Here is a 15477-nt window from a genome sequence, read left to right as displayed (position 1 = left end):
AAAACCCAACTCCAAACAAAGAAAAGCGTAGTCAATCACACTTTATCTCAGCAAATACAAACCGCACTCCAAAAACAATGTGAGCATTACATCCTTCTATTTCACTCTACGCTCCAGAAAATGAAAAACAACACAACAGACTGAAAAAGCAAAGGCAGTAAACAAATGCAAGAGCTAAACTCAAACTCTAAAGAAATGCAAAAGCAGACCTACTCAATTGCTTTGTGCCCTATACATAAAATTTTGGCGAGATTGTTAAGCTTATGAAAGTAAAAATGGAAACGATCCCTGAATATCTTGACATTAAATCAATAAAGCTGTAATTGAAAAAGAAGCTTAATGTCAAAGTACTATCATAGGCCCTTAATACTAAAAAACAATCCTGAATGTGTTCATTGGCCAATAACAGAGCTAAGAGTTTAGTTCTCAGATTGTTGAAATGCAGTTTTACAAACCAATACATTTTTTAAAACATCCTTTTCTTTAAAATCCACACATTCACATTTCAGCCTCCAACATCCTCCTGGACCGAGCATTAGGGCTCAAAAAATCCTGAGAAACAATGTAAACTCTCTGTCCGTAACATATATTTACCATATACATACAACATACGTTATCAATTTACATACTGACTTGAGTGTCATGGCACAGACCATGAACCGTGTTTGCACCCAAAGTACAAGGCTCTTGTGGACGGGTACCCAGCGGCTCTTATGGGCCGTTGCAGGGGGTGGAGGCCACGGGTCAGGCCAGGGTTCACTGTCTCTTATCCTTGTTTTCTGGCCGGTGAGAAGGAAGAGTAGGGGTCGGGTTAATCCACAAGCAGAGCAGGATGATGAGATGGCAGACGTGCAGCGAGAGAGAGCTGTATGTGGTGGAGGGATAAGTGTTCCAGGAGAGCTCTATCAGACCTAGAATCAACACCCTAAAAACAAAACATAGATGACTGAGAAAGATACAGACGAAAGAAGAGAAACTGAGAAATTCTTACTGAAACTGAAAGTTCTTTTTCAAAGGTTTCTGTGTTTGTTTTACCTGAGCAGGTGAGCAAGCTTTTTGACTCCTCCACTCCACAGCAGGAATGGAAGCGTATGGAAGTACCAGACATAAAACTGATAATGTAAAGATCTGCTGAAGCACATCCCGATGAAGTTAGAGGTGAACAGAATCAGAGCCGTCTGTATGAGCTGGGTTAAGGATTTTTTAAGTTGTATCATGTCATTTTTGTCTGAACTGCTATATGTCTTAGCAAGAGCTGCTGAGTTTGAATATAACTTGAGTCCTGTTATCCATATAATAATTCCATAAAAATTCTAAAACTACAATGTTTAGATGATTTGTAAAAAAATATATTGTGTTGCAATGACCAAGGAAAAATAATGTATCTTGTATTGTTTTCAAATAAGTTCTCCTTATTTTTTGTGTTTTAAGTGTGTGTAATACATTTAAATAAAACTATTTCGGTTTTTGGCAGAGTACATCCCAAATTTTTGGTATCGGCCCACCATTTCCATTTTTCACTTGTTACTATTCTTTCCATATTCTGTAACACTATGTCTACACCAGTCGAGACAACCTGCTTGTTCTTAATGGGTTCATCACATCATGCCATGCTGCATCCAGTGTGGACAAAAATAAAAAATTACAATGATTTAAAATGGGTTTCTAATGTCTTTTGTCATGTCGCGTCCGGTGTAGACCCTATGTAAGTGTAAATGCCAGACAGATCTCTAGAGATCAGGCATCTCTTTTTCAAGTAGCTCTTTTTCTTTGTACTGACTAAAAGACACATTTTTTGCTATTGCTCCTTCTCGTCTTCTCATTTAATGTTAAATGAAAACAGTGCATCCAGGTGTTGAAAAAGTTTTGTCCAGCTTTAACAGCTTTAAACAGATGTCCAAGTAAATATGTTGTTAGGCTTTATATACAGTATATGCTACTCTTTTCACGCACATACTGAGGTCATTGGTAGAGAAAGAGAAGAAGGTCTGTTTATAGTCAAACATACTTATATGATTTGTTTAATGTGTGGATACATGTAATTATATCTGCAAAAAAAGCATTTGCTTTTAAATATGTAGAATATTGTATGTCATTCCACAGCTCTAGACTTCATCCATTCGTTTTTTCTGAAGTCTGTACTGTGTTAGACAAGTAACTAATGTGATATAGTGATGAAATCAGCAACGGGGCGGGGCTTGTGCTTATGAAGGCTCTTAAGAGGAGTTGATTCCTATAAATGCCCAATGCCTTGGAATGGATTCATTTTTACAATCAATTCCCAGCCCTAGAAAAAGTTCATTCTAACACTGTGTCTACACCGGACACGACAGGTGCGAATCGACACGACAAAAGACACGAAACCCATTATAATTTCAAATAATGTCCACACTGGAATGTGGACCCATTAAGAAAAAGCAGGTTGTCATGTCGCGTCCGGTGTAGACACGCTGTAAGGTAATAAAGACATACCGCTTCATTATGTAATGTCTTTATACACCTCTGAAGACATAGTTATGTATATTACATTGCATTTCTATCAAAAGATACTCCAAAACTGTAACACAGCACCTTTAAAGGATATGATCAGCATTGAGCTTCTGTGGACTTTCCTTTCTCTCAGAGGGTTCCTTTAGAATAGACCAAATACTGATTCCAGGCCTGTAATAAGCACAGATTTCAAAAGACAATCAGGACCAGCACACCTGTAACAAATCTGATTTGTACCAAAACACAATACTGAGAATCTCAACTCTTTTAAAATCTGTTAAAACACAACTGTGACATAATACAATTATTTTTAAATCTGTTCGAATTATTTCGTTTTTCATTTACCTTTTCCATCTCTTAAGAGCGAAAAGGACAAGTGTGGTCATATGAGCCAGAAGCAGGACGAGATGGAAGTATCGACTCAAAAACACTTCCTCAGGGAGAAAACGCCAGTTCACAGTCCACTTGAAAAGAAACTGCCTGCCCAGGTCAAAGGCCCGACTAGCATAACCTACAGGGTTCACCAGGAGAAACGGCAGCCCCAACAGCAGCTGTGGAAAAGAGAAATGACAGAAGATATGTAACAGTGTTACATACAGCCAAAACAAAGTGTGACAGTTGAATGACTTCAATTCTGCATATTTTGTAAATCTGTGTTTGTGTCTAACCTGGATAACAGCACATAGAATGAGTTTGGGCAGAGCTTTCCACAGACCAAACTCACACAGGAGGAGGAATAACAGACCCGGTGCGAAGAGAAGAACATTCATCTTCACAGACACTGCTAAACTGTCCACAGAACAGAAAAAGCTTTGCGTAATGCGCATACTGTACATATACTATTGAGTTGGGAGAAACCTAAACTCCAATCCTAAATAGTACAATCATTCATGAATACGTTGTAATATAAAGTAAAACGATTGATATATATAATGGTATAGAAACAGGATTATATTTAAAAAGGGAAAAATTGAGCCTCAATTATCGCCATTCACTTGTCTCTTCAAGCAGAGTAAAATTCGCTGTACTTGCCTATAGACAGCACATCCGAGAGTCCAGTGGCTATCCAGAAAGAGGTTGATGGCACCGAAAAGAAGCATCATGGCTACAGGATCGTTAAAAAGACGTAATACAAATATAGAATGGATCCGATATGAAGCACAGCAGATGAAGAAAAACACATATGGTGGAACCTACAGAAGACAGACGACAAATATGAACACACAGATCAGCACTATTAATAACAAGACACTTTCTTACAAACAATTGCTTGAAGGTGAACTGTTGCTTTGAGCAGAACAAATTTCAACACCTAAATCATGATGAAGCAGCTATTGCTTATCAAAGAGGTTTAAAATAGATCTTGGTCACTTAATCATCTCACCTTTTTAGTGCGATGGTAAATACGGAAAACAAGCAGAAGAGTGATGAGGTAGAAGACAGCAAACAGGTACTGGGCCAGTCGAATGTTCTGCCCATGGTCAGTAATATAATACAGCCCTGTAAATATATATACAAAGCCTGCGGGATACCTGAAACCCAAATACATAAATATACAGTAAATTGTTGGGAGTGGTCATGTAATGCTCAGAAATATACAATGAGTAGATATCCGTGTAATTCAGTCACTTTAAAATGCTATTGCTGTATACATTAAAAAAAAGTGTTTTTCCACTTATTTGCACTTTTGCCGAATAGAATAAACGTGGGAAAATGTGCTAAACAGAACTGACATTACTGCATTCGGATATAAAGCTGAAAGTGAAATCCGAAAGCCACAATATGTGTACATTATACAAACAAAATTATTTTATATACTTAAAAAAAGAATGGCAAATGAATTCTGCAAGCACAGATGTAGATCATGATATATTATTCCTAATCCTTTTGTGCACCTTTCTTGTTCTTTTTCTTCTTTGATTCAATAGATGTTGACCACACAAATGTTCAGGGAAAATAGGGGGAAATGTTTCTCTTACAAACCTCAAAGTTTATGCTTCATGTAAAAAAATAGTTTTGTAAGTAAAAAAATAATTGTGCAAACGTATTGGTTTCATTCATTACAAGACTATATTGTTTAAGAAAATATTTGGTTGAAAAATGGTTGTGGAATAATCACAAAAATATCTCAGGGTAAGACTTGAGAATTTGAGAAAAGAGCCGAGAGAACATCTGTAAATTCTAGGCAAATGGTGACTAATGTTCCCCTAAAGACTGGATGCTAAACCTTTGAATAGAATTGTGTATTTGCATTTCTCCAGCTGCCATTTGGTCAGCGAAAACACACGCACGCAGTACTTACACAAGTGGCCCCGTGTCGCCTTGCAGCTGTGTGTAGTCATATGTGCCGTTTATAACTCCTTCAACTTCATCCATGTATGCCTTCCAGTCGATCTCCGTATCTACACACAAACATTATTACACAACTTATTACTTTGGTATGGCATATTGTCAGTTCATACTGCATGCCAGTGTCATGTTGTCAAATGTGCCTGTAAGTACTGCGAGATTGACGTGTACACGTGTTTAATTCCAGGACACCATCTAAGTTAACCACACTGACTTAACACATAATATGTTGAACATGTTAGCTGTAACAGTTGATTCAAAAGGAAACCTTAATATATATGAATGAATAATGTGCATAAAACCCCCTCCAAATCACATTACACAATACGTGTCTTTTTTTGACAGCAGATCCATTAAACAGCAATAAACAATACAGTTTAATCATTCAGGGATCGCGTGGAAGTATATCATCTGTTCTGAACTTACATGCAACTCTTTGGATCACCCATATGTTTATCCCAATTTCCAAGAACCAGAGCACGGTCGTGATCAAGAACGTGTATTCCGCTTTAAACAACACCAAGTGTTTGTCTTGCCATAAAGAGGAAAGTGTTTTATAAAATCTTGACGGTGAAGAAGAAGATTTCTTTTTGCCTCCTGCCATGTTGGCCGCTTTGATGAAGTCAGCGACTAACCCCAATTCGAAACAAACGTCAAACCTAAGTTTCAAAATACAAGTCCCTCGGCTGGTTGCATTGATCCACCAAAAACCGATTATTCACACTTTTTTAATATTTCTGCAGAACCGAATTCTTCATTTTTTTAACCTTCACTTTCCTGGCTTTAAATAGTCAGTTAACTTAGCCCTACCAGAACAACCGACATCACCTGACTGCTAACAAACAAACATGTCTTTCTACCAAAATATTATTCTATATAAAATAATTAAAAATAATGGTGGACTGAGCAAATTGTTTTAAAGTTAATCAAAGTTTTTCATCGGGCAATATTTACAGTTGCCAAAAAACTGCCGTGTTTACGTATCACGTGACTAAGTCAAATTCTCGTCTTCCGGTTATGAAGGTCTGTGGGAGTTAAAGGTAAATGTCTGCACTTTATTCGTCTCTAACCTTTATTTAGGTTGTGCGGTCGTGCGGTAAAAGACAACGGGTTAGTTTCGAGACGTCTACGGTCATTTGTAGAGCAAATATTTCGCCTTGACAGTCTCGAACAAATGACTCACTTTGTTTGGTTAATTCACTTAACTGTTTTATTATGGAAACACTGTCATTTGAACTTATCTTTGGCGGAATATGAGGTGCTGCTAATGCTGCAGAATTTGTGCTGTCGTGTCGTTTAGCCTATTTAAACATTTTTGTGATTATGTAGATGTAACGTTAGTGGTTTGGTAGTCTTAGGGGCATTTATTTACTCCATCAGACCAGTTGACTTGTCCTCTATAATAAACTATCCTGGTAAAGTAAAACAGTTTTCTGTGCCTCCTTACATCTGTTCTTGTTGATTTCACTCTGTACTCAGAACTTTAGACAAGAGAAGGAGGACGATGGAGGATTTTCACATTAGCACACTGGAGGTGGTGTGTTTGGGTTCGAGTGTGGCTCTTTCTGGTCTGCTTTACTATATTTACAAAAGGAAACGCAGAACTGTGGACAAACTTAATGTGAGTAACATTGCTGTGTTCTTTGTTTCACAATAGCATTTTTAAAGGGGTAGTTCACCCACTCAGGTTGTTTCAAACTTGATACATTTATTTGTTCCAATGAACACAGAGAAAGATATTTGGAAGAATGTTGGTAATTTTCAGCTTTGACTACCATGTAATTCTTCCCACTATGGTAGTCAATGATATCCCGGAACTTCCAAACATCTTTCTCTGTGTTCATCGGAACAAAGTCATTTACACAGGTATGAAATTACATAAGGGTGAGCAAATCATGACAGAATTTTAATTTTTGGGTGAACTATCCATTTAAGAAGTTTATAAGAATGCCATTTAGATTCCTCGAACTTTCACGAGATGCCTAGAAAACACCTTTGAAATATTGTAGGTAAGTAGGTTGACGCTAGACTAGGCTATTGGTTTATGGCACGAATGTCATGGGATGAGCCCCAGGCAAGGGTGACCTACAACCCACTGTTATTCCATGACACCATTATGCCCCTGCACATGACGCTTATAACCTGGGTCCCCTTGGGGTCTGTGCCTGCCTGTACACCCCTTTCCCACTATAGCGGTTTGAGGATCTGCCGGCCTCTCATAATTACATTTATGAGATTTGTAAATAATATGTCTGAAGTACATTTGGAGCACTGTTAACATACCAGCTAGGGAGACATTATTGAAAGATCTGTAGAATAATTACCATTAAAAGAAAATTGAAAACAGTTTTATATGATAGGGAGCTCCACAACTGCCATTGGATGAGAAGTTGGCAGATCTTTTAAACGCCACCCCAGGGAAATGTCTGCAGTACGTGGTTATCGAGGGTAATCTTCATTCTTCATCATCTGTAAATTGTTTAATAAAAAATATTTTTAATTCAACTTAGTTTAACTCTTGCTATCTTCAACTATCAATTGCTTTGTTTTCCATCTCTGTAGGTACAGTGCAGCCTATAGGAGAACCATTAAGGAGTCAATTTCAGGAAGGAAGTGTCGGTGTCATCCAAAAACTAGTCCTCAGGGAACACAAACTTGTTTGGAATAGTTTAGTGCGCACGTGGTAAGACTGTTCTTTCCCTATTATGTATATAAGTCAGTCAAATCGTACATTTTACAACTCCAAACACACACATTATTCTCTTCCGCACTTCATCATGTAGGACAGACAGCGAGCGTGTTCTTCACCAGCGTGTGAATGCTGTACCCTTCAACCTTCAGGGTGTTAACAAGGCGCTCGTGCGTGTGCTCTGCCCTCTGGAAGCCACTGGCCCCAAGATGGAAGTCGTCCATGAGAAGTTCCACCAGGCTAGTTATGGCTTCACAGATCTGATTGGTCAATACCTGAGCGGAGAGAAACCCAAAGGTCAGTTAGAAACAGAGGAGATGTTAAAGGTCGGAGCATCCCTGACTGCAGTGGGAGAGCTCATCCTGGACACCGACCGTCTCCCCAAACTCCGCCCACCCACAGATGGCTCTGAATACTTCATGAGCACGGAAGACTTTGAGACGCTGCTATTGGAGCAGGAGGTGCAGGCCGATGTATGGAAGGTGCTGTCGTGCGTTTGCGCTCTAGCAGGCGTGGCCGTGCTGCTATGGGTGGGCCGCAGGTACTACAGACAATTAAAGCTACGTTGGGAAGAAGAAAAGATGAGGAGGGAGTTTGAGTTGATGGGTGCTGGAAACAGTGGGTTGGAAGAGAACGGCGAGGACGTTTCAGAGAATGCATGTGTCATATGCTTGAGTAATCCACGAAGCTGCGTGCTGCTGGATTGTGGACACGTGTGCTGCTGTTTTGGTTGCTATCAGGCCTTGCCCCAACCTTACTGTCCCATCTGCAGACAGGTTATCAAACGAGTGGTGCCTTTGTACCAGGCATAATTGTATATTAGTGGATTTGTGTGGTTGGCTGAATTTAACTGCTTTTAGAAACTGCTTCAAACATCAAAACATTTTAACATGCTACTAAAAAACTAGTACTGCAGTAAACAATATACCTGTGACTGAATCAAATGCAACAAAATTCTAGATAATCAGTCACTTGTGTCACAAATATCAGAACTGCAATATTGTGAACGGGGGCTAGAAATAGTTGCACGAGACATTTAAACATTTCAACATGGTAGTACTAAGGTATTATCTAATGTTTTCTATATATTTGCACAAAGCCTCACTATGACTCTCACCGATAAACCTTTGTTTGCCATGCATGTGTTAAAATGGTTAGTCTTTAGTCTAATTGAGCTGATTTTTTTTGCAACATCAACAAGCACATTGAACATTTATTATACTGATAAATGTACCTGATGATGTACAAAAACACAGCTTGAGAATGATGATGCAAATATAAAGATCATTTTTAATATGCTCAGCTTAGTGCCTTAAATAACAAGTGAAAGTGCAGTGCTAAGCTTGTTGAATCCTGTTTGTTTTAAACTAATTTTGGAAATGGGTCTATTGTTTAACTAAGGATTTTGGTTACTGTCCTTCTAATTAATCACTACTGTGTATATGATGTTTTTGCAAATCTTTGTGATTTGAGATTATGTCCCATATAGTGAAATTTCACAGGTACTGTAAAAATGTATTTAACAATAAATATAAAACAGGAAGATCCTCAGTAAGCCTTTACCAAGTTCAAGTCCTGATGACGCTCCATTTACCAGCAGTTCTTTTCATTTCTAATGAAACCACTAGAGGGCAAAGAGTCTCTGTACGGGAGATGAAAATATTTATTTGTCCATACTTCTACATTTTCTTATCCTCTTTGAGATTATTTGCCCCTGTTCTGCACTGGATTTACCAACAGCCTTTTCCTCTTCATTAATTTAACACAGACATTCAAGATCTAAAATATCAAGGAGGAGCAAAGTGTGCAGTGGCTGGAGGGGAGAAGATACACTGGCAAATTTAATTTTATCACTGTATAGAAAACAACTAAACTGATTGTCCACACAGGCAATACAAGATGATAGCATGTGACAAACGCACAAAAGTTCAGAGAAAATAGTAGTTCAGCGAGGGAAAAGTATGATGATGTTCATAAACCTGCATGCACTTGTCAAGCAAATCCAGCAATTGTAAACAGTCATAAACCAGATTTGTTGAAATTAGAATTTATATTCATCTTTACATATCTTTTTTGTCACTCATTTCTACCATGGTAATGCATTTTACAACTCCATTTAAGAAATAGTGTACTTAAAACAGCTTGAAGAGCAAGTTTGAGATGAAATATCATTTGAACAGACTATCTAGTTTCCAAGCAAACTGTAATTTTGTCAAAGTATTCAAAAAGTGTTAAAATGTGAATAGCCTAAATGAGCTATTCGTTCACTTCATCATTTTTCGCTTTACAGTGTTATCAAATCTAAATATTTTGTAATTTTATATTTTTCATTGTTATATTTTACTGTATCTTAATAATTATGGACATTGTTAGTGAGGGATCAATGTAATAGACTACTTAGATTCTGTGTTCTACGTGTTTTTCAAAAGAAGTGCATACATTATATTATCATTATCCCATATACATCTGCACATCCAATAACCCACTCTTCTGCATCACTTTTTTTGCTCTTAGTGAAGTTCTTTTGAGACTTTTAGATTTTGAGTTTAGGTGTTTTTTCTCCTGATTGGAAAATGAGTCAGCATTTACAATTCATGAGTCAGCAGAGGCCACTGTGACCGCACACATTTCTCCTAGAGGACATTTTCACACAGCCCACGTCTGCCATTACACAATTCACTGCTTACAACTTGTCAAATAAAGAAAGAAAGAAATAGTCACTGACCTTGAATATGTCAATGTGCAGTCTGCAGAGCCTATTCTACCGTATTGACAAAGCATTTTGACACAATAAACTAAAACAAATTAGGCCAAGCCTATACTTGTCACTGAAATTAATTGCTGGAAAGTAAAGGCAGCTATTTAAACGATTGCATTTTCAAGTTAAGTTTCATACGACATTCAAGTTATTTATTTACATTTATGCATTTGGCAGACGCTTTTATCCAGTGCGACTTACATTGCATTATTTGCATTTATACTAAGGTATCCCCTGGGAACCGACAACCTTGCATTGTTAACGCAATGCTCTTACCACTGAGCTACAGAAAAGTTATGTGTTCGTATAGGTTAAAACTAGATACAGGTCCGGTTAAAGGTCTTTGGTCCTGGAACAACAATCATGTTGAAGAAATTACCTAATAAGTGAAGGGTGAATATAGGCTAAACATGCCCCTAACCCAGTCCCAGCTGCCAGGTACAAACAAGGATCTTGGACTTAACCCAGGAACATATGGAACTTGGCTGCCGGGTTTAACAAAAAGAGACCACCATTGTTTTATATCTCTCTGTACTCATTTATATACTTTGGCAGTGACAGACTTCCTGACAATTCTTTGTGCTTTTACTCAGTAAAACATGGAAGATATGAAAATGAGTTTGGAAAAATGCAGTCCTCTGACAACTGTTGCCATGCCAACAATCTAATGTTCGCGTTAACTCGCATAAAAAACATTAATAATCTGCATAATCCAAAACGGTGGTTGGGGCGCTGTCCATGGTGCTGAAGTGGTTCTCAAAACTAATGGATGGACAGACATGGAGACAGACAGGTGCCTACAGGCAGACTGTCAGCTAGACGTGGCCCTCATTTAAATTTAGTTCATTGAGTAAGGGGTACAGACAGCCGGTAATCGCAGAAAGAAGCCCCGACAGTGTGATCAGGATCAGGCTTCTTGTATCTGAAGGGGCTTATTTCAGGATAACAGCCGGCTGCTTGTACATTATCCCGCTTATTACACGGCCACTTGCCCCATGAGAACAAATATGGACATAAAATGTGAATTTAAAACATTTAATTACATCATTTTTACAGAATGCAGACCTTCCGCGAGGAAAAGCCGTTTAGTTTCGTGTTTTAAAGTAACCCTTGGAATGTCGCGACTGGCCAATCAGAATCAAGCATTCAAATTAGCCGTGTAATTAAAAGAAATATCGTAGACGAGACATGTGTGACGAACATCTTCCGGCATCTGTTGATCGAGGACAAACCAGCTGACGTGCGCTGATGACGTCTGCACAGCGGAAATGTCGCGTTACCGTGAGATGGAACGTGGTGAATAAATCTGTTGAGTGTACTCGAATTAAACAATGATTTTTTGAACAGGAAGCCAATATTAAAATGTGAATATATAATTAAAGACGTCGTGAAAAAACCCTCCAAGTATGGTTTACTGAACAAAACACACCATTCAAGTGTGTTATATGGGTAGAAGACAAATAAGATGTTAATGAACTTAGTTTTGGACTGTTTTTGTTGTATAGCCATGTTTTTCTCATATTTCTCATACAACTTATAAAAATGAAGTACTAAATAATTTGGATGCTGACATTCAAGCAGCATGCCAACTTTTTCGCACGTTTCTTGAAACATTTTTACTACTTGGATCTTATAAGTCTGTTTAAGCATAAACGTACACAAAATGATACTGAAATGAATACTGAATTAAATATGTATGTGTATATGTAATATATTAATGTGCATGTTATTGTTACCCACTTGAGGTTGTAAATTAAAATAGTTCAAATAAACAAACAAATAAATAATGCACACTTCTCTCGGATCTCAAATCAAAGGCTCACTAAAAATCCTCACACAGATTACAGTGAATTCAGCTGTGTAACTCTCACCTGATGGTGGCACCCCTGCACCAACTGGAGTTTCACTATCTCTCTCTCTCTCTCTCTTAAACACACACATAAACACACGCCCAGATAGATGACTTCACCGTTCCGCCCGGGTTTCCTTTATGATCGCGGGATCTCCCGCACCTTACAGCAGACTTCACACGACCGCGGATGTAGTCGCACACTCAGACGCGCTCTCTCACAAACTTCACGACGCACTCTGCACCGATCACTCCAGTCCTGAACGCGCTTGGAAGTTGGCCGTGCGAGGACGTTTACGCGAGAGGATATCTACCAAGAAAGTCCACTTCTTTTGGGGGAAGAGTTGCCATATCCAGCGTCGCTGCCTATACAGTGACTCTCTTTTCTAGCGATTTCTGCGTCAAAAGCTCGTCCTTCACAACAGCCATGTCCGAGGTTCTGCCGTACAGCGAGGGGAAAATGAGCGGATACGGAGGGGACAACGATGTGAGCCAGATGTCCTTCAGCTGCGGGCTGCAGGACACCAACTCGTTCTTCGGTGCGTCGCAGGGGAAAAGACCCCCGAAACTTGGACAGATCGGAAGAGCGAAGAGAGGTGAGAGTGCGTCATCATAATACCCAAAATGTTACCCAAGTTCAGACGCAAAGACAACACAACAACAACTTAGCACAACAACACAGCTAAGTTACATGGTCATTTGATTAAGACTACTTTTTATATTTAGCCACTAGCGCGTGACTGTAGGCAAATGTAAAACCAACAAAACAATCCGTCAAACGTTGGTAACACATCTAACAGAAAACGTTTCAACGATCCCGTGCTTGTGTCGTTCTCATAATATATAAAAAACGTCATACGAATGATTTTTATTGCTAATATTGATACGCAAATGTATTTAATATTTTTATTTGTTTGTGTCTAATTCGCGCAGTAGCAGAATCTTCAAAACTAATTTGCGCAGTTGCAAACCGCAAGCTCTCCAAACTTACATATAAGCTACACATGTTAAAGTGTACAAAGTCTTAACATCAGCTGTCTTTTGTATTCACAGTGGTCATCGAGGACGACCGAATAGACGAGGTGCTGAAAGGTATGACCGACAAATCGTCACCAGGCGTTTAAAGCCGAGCAATGCCTTGCAGACATTTCAATTTTTTATCACCGATTTGAAGCACTTGTCGGTTGCGCATGTGAAGAAGACTGCAAAGAGATGGAGAGATGATGGCACGACGCTCGAACCAAGAGGAGATTTAAAAGGGAAAAGCTATTTCAAGAAGGGAGAGATGAAAAGAACGACATTTACTTGGGGTTTGCTGGCAATTCTCCCAAAACGAAACCCGAATGATGCTTTGGGGAAGATGTCTGAGATGACGAGGCTGCGCTCTCAAGGCTCATGTGAATAAACGTGAATGGACATGTCATTGTAATTCCACAACCATCATCTTCCAGAAGCGATGTAAGCAAAACGAAGTTTAACCGAAGACTGAATCGCATCTTAAACTATAGCTGTACAGTATCTTAGTTTAAAAACCTTCCTGTTAAGACACACACCGATTCAGGCGGCAAAGGCGCGTTTTTGGATCTGCATTAAGCGTCGACTTCAATCCGACTGCTGCTTTTTAGAGACACGCTAGACACAAAGACATTTATCACCCATACAGTGAACCGAACTTCTATACGTACGTACGCGGATGGTGCAATGTGAATATTTTCTTTTGCTCTTTTGCATCATGTTCTATTTCAAAAGTTGAGTATGTATCATACACATCCCCACAGGCGTTGACGCGTATAGTCTTTGCGTTGTTTGCCCTTCACTGCAGCTGCTTTTGCGTATCACAGCACCTGCGCCACGGATAGGCATCATCACAGCACAGAGGAACATTGTGCATTACACCCTCGTGAACATGTCTTGGTTTCTTCCAAGTGTTTTGGTTTTATATTTTGATGATCTTTTTCCAATCATCATCTCACCTTGTGTCCATCTCTTTGCATGAACTTACACTTCGGTGCCAACAAAGGTGCCACCACAAATCTTACCCTGGCACGCTTCTTTAAAAAAAAGTCACATTTGTATTTTTATATTAAATATTTAAAAAAATATGCTAGTATGTCGTCCTTAAATTAATCAACAATGATGTTTCTATTTCGGAGGAAAAGAGGATTATTCAGTTTGGTTGGAGGGTTTTTTATTGAAAGTAAAAAAAGACTTAATGAATGAATGTTTCTCGGGTTTTTTGCACACATTCGTGTTGAACTATTGTTATATGGAAATCGTATACTGTGACTTGAGCTTTGTTGGTGAAATTGTTAGAAAATGGCGATATTAGAAATCTACTGCACTGTTTACTAATATCTTCAAATAACGCGTTATTCAACGGGTTTTGTTTTTTAATTTTCGTTTTCCATTTTTGTTTGTTTTGTACCATTATAAAGAAACTGACTATGGTTTGTTGTGCATGAAACCTTAATACTTTTCAATAATGGAACATCGTTTATTAAGCAAAAAAGTAACAAAATGTCATGACATTCTAAGAATGAATCATTGCATATTAAAATACCATTTTCACTGTATTTGGTGAATTAATAAATGGTGGAACATAAAGATGTGCATTTCTGTCATCATTTGACATGGGAGCTGTTCTGGCGACAGACAACACAACACAGCCAACTGGTTAACTCATGCAATCCAATATAGGCCCATAAACAAACAAGATTTAATGTATCCCATCACACCCAACAGGTTAAACTACACTATACATCAAGAGGTGAAACAACTACTGTAAAACTTTGATAGCATTGAGGCCATATAAATCCTGATAAATGGGATATAATTTATATAAAGGATGGTTGTCTAACCTTGGAATTTGCAGATAGACCAGCAGACATCTACTTATAAACCTTCAGTGTTGGCGTTGAGGTTTAAGCACTTCATGAACTCAAGTTGACAATAATAAAAATGCGAGGTTTTTCATTGCAGACAAAATACACAGCTGGATTTTAGATCTTGATTAATAATTATTTGACAGGATAACTCTCTTTGATAGGGAATTCATGGTCCATTGAAACAAACCAAAAGAACAAGCTAAATTGGCCTTCTGAAAACCTAATCATGATGTCAGTCGTCATTACTTAATGTATTCTGTACAGAATTCATTTATTCAGCGCAATCTTGCTTTTGCACAGCTGGTGCAACACATGCTGTTTCTTGTTTACATCAAACATTCTGAAACAACATGGTCTGAACAGTCTGATGCAGTTAAATTTGACAATAATATTGACGTTTTCCTTCACCGCTCACACAAAATCTGTGCATGAAGAGGAGAATCGATGGCGTCATAGG

The 15477-nt window shown here is 38.5% G+C and overlaps 3 protein-coding genes across 4 annotated transcripts; 2 read left to right on the top strand and 1 right to left on the bottom strand.

Moving 5' to 3' along the window:
• Positions 1-21: 21 nt before the first annotated feature.
• Positions 22-5629, bottom strand: alg3 (ALG3 alpha-1,3- mannosyltransferase). Its single transcript, XM_056744708.1, has 9 exons — positions 5266-5629; positions 4793-4892; positions 3875-4022; positions 3523-3683; positions 3159-3279; positions 2836-3041; positions 2586-2661; positions 1036-1181; positions 22-925 (listed from the first exon to the last, which is right to left on the bottom strand). Exons 1-9 carry the CDS (start codon positions 5441-5443, stop codon positions 757-759), a joined length of 1305 nt encoding a protein of 434 aa, XP_056600686.1. The 5' UTR covers positions 5444-5629; the 3' UTR covers positions 22-756.
• Positions 5630-5830: 201 nt separating this feature from the next.
• Positions 5831-9090, top strand: mul1a (mitochondrial E3 ubiquitin protein ligase 1a). 2 transcript variants are annotated; one of them, XM_056744721.1, is made up of 5 exons: positions 5831-5879; positions 6319-6460; positions 7200-7287; positions 7402-7522; positions 7623-9090. In XM_056744721.1, the coding sequence occupies exons 2-5, from the start codon at positions 6344-6346 to the stop codon at positions 8338-8340; spliced, it is 1044 nt and encodes a 347-aa protein (XP_056600699.1). In that variant the 5' UTR covers positions 5831-5879; positions 6319-6343; the 3' UTR covers positions 8341-9090. The 2 variants fall into 2 exon arrangements, with proteins under 2 accessions (XP_056600699.1, XP_056600700.1); XM_056744722.1 differs by lacking the exon at positions 5831-5879 and adding an exon at positions 5925-5949.
• A 3157-nt stretch (positions 9091-12247) lies between these two features.
• On the top strand, positions 12248-14739 carry camk2n1a (calcium/calmodulin-dependent protein kinase II inhibitor 1a). The gene is made up of 2 exons (XM_056744755.1): positions 12248-12731; positions 13189-14739. Exons 1-2 carry the CDS (start codon positions 12563-12565, stop codon positions 13257-13259), a joined length of 240 nt encoding a protein of 79 aa, XP_056600733.1. The 5' UTR covers positions 12248-12562; the 3' UTR covers positions 13260-14739.
• Positions 14740-15477: the final 738 nt, after the last annotated feature.

Source organism: Triplophysa dalaica, chromosome 3, assembly GCF_015846415.1.
Source record: "Triplophysa dalaica isolate WHDGS20190420 chromosome 3, ASM1584641v1, whole genome shotgun sequence".
Classification (NCBI taxonomy): domain Eukaryota; kingdom Metazoa; phylum Chordata; class Actinopteri; order Cypriniformes; family Nemacheilidae; genus Triplophysa; species Triplophysa dalaica.
Note: the sequence above shows the minus strand (reverse complement) of the source record. Positions and strands in the feature narration are given on the sequence as shown.